Source organism: Cryptomeria japonica, chromosome 5 (genome assembly GCF_030272615.1).
Source record: "Cryptomeria japonica chromosome 5, Sugi_1.0, whole genome shotgun sequence".
Taxonomy (NCBI): Eukaryota; Viridiplantae; Streptophyta; class Pinopsida; order Cupressales; family Cupressaceae; genus Cryptomeria; species Cryptomeria japonica.
The window spans coordinates 21,002,332-21,008,438 of NC_081409.1; the positions used below are offsets into that span (position 1 = coordinate 21,002,332).

Below are 6,107 nucleotides of genomic sequence, written 5' to 3' on the forward strand. Positions count from 1 at the left end.
AATAAAGTTAAAAAATACAAATTGTAGACGACGAACAAAAAATACAAACAAGTCAAGGCTTGGCACCTAGCTTAGTTGGAGAGAGATTCTTGTGGTAGGCACAAGGTCACAAGATTGAGTCACCCATGACCTACATGGTACTAGAGGTTATGTTGTGACAACATCACCAGTCACATTAAAATGTTCGCTAGCACACTACAATTTATAGGGGGCTACCTGTTTCTTGTAGTCTAAAATCATATGAAAACGATAAAGGAATCAAAAGATAATATAATTTGCATAGAAGAAAACAAAAGGTACTTTCATATTAAGAATGATGCATAATATTATGAATGTAAAAAACTATTCAAGATTTAGCAAGTTTCTTATGAGTTATGCTTCATGGTTCCAAGTGTTACAAGAATGATGCATGAATCAAGGAGCTGCATTTGATGATATTGCATGGTTCTTGATATAAAATAGGGAGCACACATCTTATATGGAGTTATATGTGTTGGTGTGACATAATTCTTAGAATTATGTGCTTGGTGTATGGTGCAAGGAGTCACATGCTATATTGTGTATTATTTTATAGATTATTAACACTAGTGCATAATCTTGCGTAGTATGACATGAATCATCTAGGGTGGTGTTTATAGACACCATTTAGGAGCTTAGTAAGAAAGGGTTATGTTCTCATTAGCAAGTCCATTAAGTGAACTAAATTAATGGAGATGAACCAAGATTAACAACATTAAGAGAATATGTAGGATACCTAGAATGATGTTGCAATCTAATGATGCCCCTACTAAGATGTTCCATGATATTTCTATTATTCTTTCATGTGAATATTATTTTGATTATCTCATGATAATTAAAATGAAGTAAGATTAGTCCTTAATACATTAACCTAGATTGTAATGTGGAATAAATTGCACTTTAATTGAAACTTATTGGTTAAAAATGGATCAAAACATCAACCCAATTTTAAATTTAGTTTGTGCCCAGCAATCTCAATTTTAAGTGAAAGCTTTTCGTGGTGGATACGAATATTTGTGGAAAGGAAATGGACGAGATTTAAGTCTACTAATAATAGTGGGTCAATGTTGGAAATAATTGGAATGAAAAATAATCAGAGAGAAATTATGGGTCACATATAATTTTCCATATTGACACAGCATTTTCTTGTTTTACACGTTACCCATCACATCCAAATTGGATTATTGCTTAAGCACCGATGAATTTGTTGTGCCTTATCTTCACATGACTTTTCCACCCATTAAAAAATACACAAAAATGACAAAAAAATGTTACTGTGTTGATGTGACACGCTTTCTTTGCAGACATGGCACTCTTCGCACAACAACATTTAACTACAGTAAGCGATATATTCATCGTTCTTTCCCCCTGATTTCTGATCATCTCTTTTACTTTGTGTACGAAAACATGGAAGTTCTGTATTCATGTGGCAGAGTTGCATTTGCAATAATAACTATATCATGCTGGATCTTCTGCTTCACCTCTTCTCCTGCAATCGCATGCCCTTTCCCTGAGAGAAATCTTCTCGTAGATTTCGAGGTAGCCGTTGTAGACGAGTATAACACTCTAAGTTCCTGGCACGGATTCAATTGCTGCACGTGGAGAGGAGTCAGTTGTAATATCCGCACAGGCCATGTTTCTCGACTGGATTTGAGTGGATTCAATTTGGAAGGTAACATCAGTTCGTCGCTGTTCCAACTAGCACAGTTGGAGCACCTCGATCTCAGTGACAATCTCTTCCAGGGTAATTTCAGTCCTCCCTATAATCGAAAGTTGAAGACTCTCACTTTTCTTGACTTGTCATTTGCTGGATATGTAAGTGAATTTTACGTGAGTTTGGAAAGCTTATCAAATCTGGTGAGCTTGGAATACCTCTCTCTTGCTGCAGTGAACATCTCTGCAAGCAAAGAGTGGGGTGAAGCTGTTGGCAGTCTACCCAACCTTCAAAAACTCAGCATGACTGACTGTGGGCTTGGAGGACCAATTCCCAATCCCCTTCTCAACCTCACCTCTCTCCTTCATCTCGATCTGTCATACAACTATTTATCAGCACAAGTACCTTCTTGGTTTGAAAATCTGACTGCCCACTTGCTCTCACTTGATCTCTCTTTGAATGAGAATCTTGGAGGAGACCTTTCTTTCATCGAACAACGAAAGTCTTCTTCGTCACTAACCAGCATTGAACTCTCAGAGACAGACATGAAGGGCCGAATTCCATCTGGTATATGGAATATCTCATGCTTGAAGCATCTTGTTCTGTCACGTACCGGAATTGAAGGTGAGACTCCAGCTGCTATAGGGAATTTGATTTCCTTGCAAAGTCTGGATCTATCAGCGACCAGAATTGAAGGTGCGATTCCAGCTGCTATAGGGAATTTGATTTCCTTGCAAAGTCTGGATCTATTAGCGACCAGAATTGAAGGTGAGATCCCATCTGCTATATGGAATATGCCGTCTTTGAAGGATCTTCTTCTCTCAGCCACCAGAATTGAAGGTGAGATTCCATCTGCTATAGGGAATGCGTTGTCCTTGGAAAGTCTTTCTCTGTTTGATACCAGAATTGAAGGTAAGATTCCATCTGCTATAGGGAATGTATCGTCCTTGAAGAGTCTTAATCTATATAATACCTCTATTGAAGGTGAGATTCCTCTCTCCATAGTCAATCTCTCTAAACTTGTTTCTTTGGAGCTTGTCCTACAACAAGTTAACTGGGGTAATCCCACCTTCATTGGACTCACTTTCTTCCCTTGTTAGTCTTCACCTTTATGCCAACGAATTGAATGGTACGATTCCATCCACAATTTCAAATCTTGTTAACTTAAGAAGCCTTTCGCTCGGCTCGAATAGTTTAAGCGGCCTCATTTCCCTTTCTGTATTCGACAATCTCACTAGACTTAATGAGCTGTATCTTTCTTACAATCACTTAATTGTAAACATGGATTCAACATGGATTCCACAGTTTAAGCTTTCAACTTTGGCATTAGGCTCTTGCAATTTAGATAGAATTCCATCGTTTCTTGTGACCCAATATGACTTGGAATATCTGGACCTATCTGCTAATAGTATCCAAAGAAATATTCCATCTTCGATATGGAACTTAACCAGCCTTTGTAGTTTGAACCTTAGCTGTAATCAATTAACTGGGTCATTGCCATCTAGACTAACATTACCCAAGTATTTTGACTCTCTAGATTTGCACAGTAATAGCATAGAAGGTGCTCTTCTTCTTCCTAATGCTGGTGCTTATCTGCTGGATCTGTCGATGAATCAGTTCAATGGTTCTATTCCTACTGACATTGGTGCGTATCTTCAAAATACAAGGTTCTTATCCTTGTCGCGGAATAATCTCAGAGGGGCGATTCCAGATTCTATTTGCACTTCATATTTGGAGGTTCTTGACCTTTCAAATAATACGCTGAGCAGTGTCATTCCTCCTCATTTAACCAGGAATTGTTCTTCTCTTAGTGTTCTAGATTTGGCGGAAAATCATCTGGAAGGTAAAATGCAAGCAGAATGGGGCAACATTACAAAGATTCATACATTGAAGCTCAATGGTAATCATTTGAGAGGAGTTATTCCCTCGTCCATTTCAGAAGCCCGATCTGTGCAAGTATTGGATTTGGGAAATAATGAATTGGAAGACACCCTTCCCCACTGGATTGGAAAGCTATCACAACTGCATGTGTTGGTCTTAAGGTCTAATCATTTCCATGGTAGCTTCCCACGCCAGGTAATTGGCCTTCCAAATCTTCAAATTTTGGACCTTTCTGGCAACAACCTTTCAGGACCCATTCCAAGAAACCTTACAAACTTGCTCGCAATGGTCAATGCATCGCAGAGTAATCCAAACCATTTGGAAGACGTTAGATATACAAATAAAATTAAAATTTCCTGGAAAGGCTGGGATGTTGAATTTGTGAAAGTTCTTTTCATTCTTAAATGTATTGATCTCTCAAACAACAACTTATCAGGGAGCATTCCTTCTAAAATGGGATCTCTTCAAGGCTTGATAGCCCTTAACCTTTCAAGGAATCATCTCAGTGGCCGAATCCCAAAAACATTGGGATACATGGATCAACTAGAGTCTCTGGACCTCTCGCTAAACAGTTTGAATGGCAACATCCCCTTAGAACTTGAGTTCCTGAGTTATTTGGAGTTCTTGAATATATCTTACAACATACTTGATGGAAAAGTACCCCACGGAGGACAGTTTCTAACTTTTGGAGAGTCATCCTACTTAGGCAATTCTAAGCTAAGTGGGATTCCATTTACCAATATAACCGTCTGCAACAACTCTTCTGGCTATGGCAACTGCACAAGTATTGAGAAAATTGGTGAAGCAAAGAATTCAGATGGTGAAATGATAGGATAGGCAGTCGGACTTGGATTGAGTTATGGTTTGGGATTCTCTATTGTGATTGGAGTATTGACTTTAAATAAGAGGGTGAAAAAGAGAGCCTTCGATATTTATTGATGGGTGTATAAGAGGTTGATCGATGAAAGTAGATACAACTGTATAGAGCCTTCGATATTGAAACCAGAGCTTATATCCTATATAGTTAGCTTCAAAATTTGGATCATAGTTCCTCTATGTATTCTCATCTCATATCTATCTTGTTGTTCATTCTTTTCATCCTATATCTACTGTATACAATTAAATTTAATAATTTTGTCATTTTTAGTCTAGATTACACACATCACTATCTCATTTTTTTTCAATTAAAGAACATAATCTCAACACCTAGCTCTCTTGTTTCGAACAATAATAAGGCCTATTTATGTTCCAATGTTACAAAAGGACCTTGAGATCTTTTTAGCTTAGAGGTCTCAAATCCCATTGCTTCAAAAATATTACTAAAATACCAAGGCCTCTACCTCCTAATGTTGAATATACAATTACCATTATAATAATGTTACAGCATAAATATTTTATCCATCTACACATTATTAAAAAAAACTTTTGAATTGTAGTGTAAAAAATGATCAACAATAGTACTCTAATAAACTGCAAGATGATATCTTTTGTGTTCCAATTTAATTAGTACTAGCAAAATTGATTCCCACAAATAAGGTTCTTACCTAAATCTATGTAAACAACATACACCCCTATGACCTATAACATTCTCTTCACCATTGATATCTAAAATTGTGGTGTCTATAGAGAATAGTGAGAGTTTATTGTGGAGGGATTATTCTTCTTATTCAAACCCCTAACGTGAATTTAATGGTTTGAATAAGGATGAAATACTTGTTATGAAATTTTGCATGCTCAACACTTGGAGCTTTTATGAATTGTGAAGGTTGCATAAGAAAAGACACGAATTACTTTCCCCCATGCACGAGTCAAAACAATTTAGGGTTACAGGAAGGAAAATTCAAAGACAATGACATGATGTATTCAGATAGAGTAGAATTTTTGTTTTCTAGAGTCTGAGGGTATCTATCGTTTTCTTGAAAATAGGCACAATTTATCTATATCTATTGTTTTGTAGGTTGCAAGTCCATTGGCTATAGGATGAACTACTTACAATATTGTTGCTATAGTTGAATATAGTTTACTCTATTGCTGCAAGCCTGCAAGCTCAATTTGGACATCAGAGATAGTGTCTCTATGTTGTTGTTTTGTTGTTGGTTGTTGTTTCAGATATTGCTTTTCAAAATTCTTATTCTTAAACCAAATAAAAAATAATAATAATTTAATCTAACACGATAAATTGTATGTTAACAAGAAATTAATTATAGATTAATTAATTGTGATAGTAATTGAAATGTGAGTATTTTGAAGTTAACATATGTTTTATGATCAAAGTTGATGTTGGCAAGTTTTGACACTTATCAAATTTGATGTTGGTAGTTTTGATTATAAATTAAAAAAATAATCTTACAATATGCTAGTATGTTCTAATTTTATTCATATAATCCTATGAGAATGTGATAGTAATGTTGTATTGATTTTCTTAAGTAGATTTTTAGTATGAATTAGTTTAGATCAATATTAATTGATTAGATGACTAAAAACGACTTAAGATTTGCCTTTCCATGCAACACCATAATGTGCAAATTACATTTCCCGTGCTTATCTCAACAAC

At 36.0% G+C, this 6,107-nt stretch overlaps 2 protein-coding genes across 2 annotated transcripts; both read left to right on the forward strand.

Annotated features, from left to right (window-relative positions):
* The first annotated feature begins 1,425 nt into the window (after positions 1-1,425).
* On the forward strand, positions 1,426-2,772 carry LOC131079519 (leucine-rich repeat receptor-like protein kinase PXC2). The gene has a single exon (XM_058017487.2). The coding sequence runs from the start codon at positions 1,426-1,428 to the stop codon at positions 2,770-2,772; it is 1,347 nt and encodes a 448-aa protein (XP_057873470.2).
* A 181-nt stretch (positions 2,773-2,953) lies between these two features.
* Positions 2,954-4,390, forward strand: LOC131079518 (receptor-like protein Cf-9). Its single transcript, XM_058017486.1, has one exon. The coding sequence runs from the start codon at positions 2,954-2,956 to the stop codon at positions 4,388-4,390; it is 1,437 nt and encodes a 478-aa protein (XP_057873469.1).
* Positions 4,391-6,107: the final 1,717 nt, after the last annotated feature.

Bases quoted from the DNA above. Each gene is read 5' to 3' on its own strand.
- LOC131079519 (XM_058017487.2), top strand. From the start codon at position 1,426: ATGGAAGTTCTGTATTCATGTGGCAGAGTTGCATTTGCAATAATAACT.
- LOC131079518 (XM_058017486.1), top strand. From the start codon at position 2,954: ATGGATTCAACATGGATTCCACAGTTTAAGCTTTCAACTTTGGCATTA.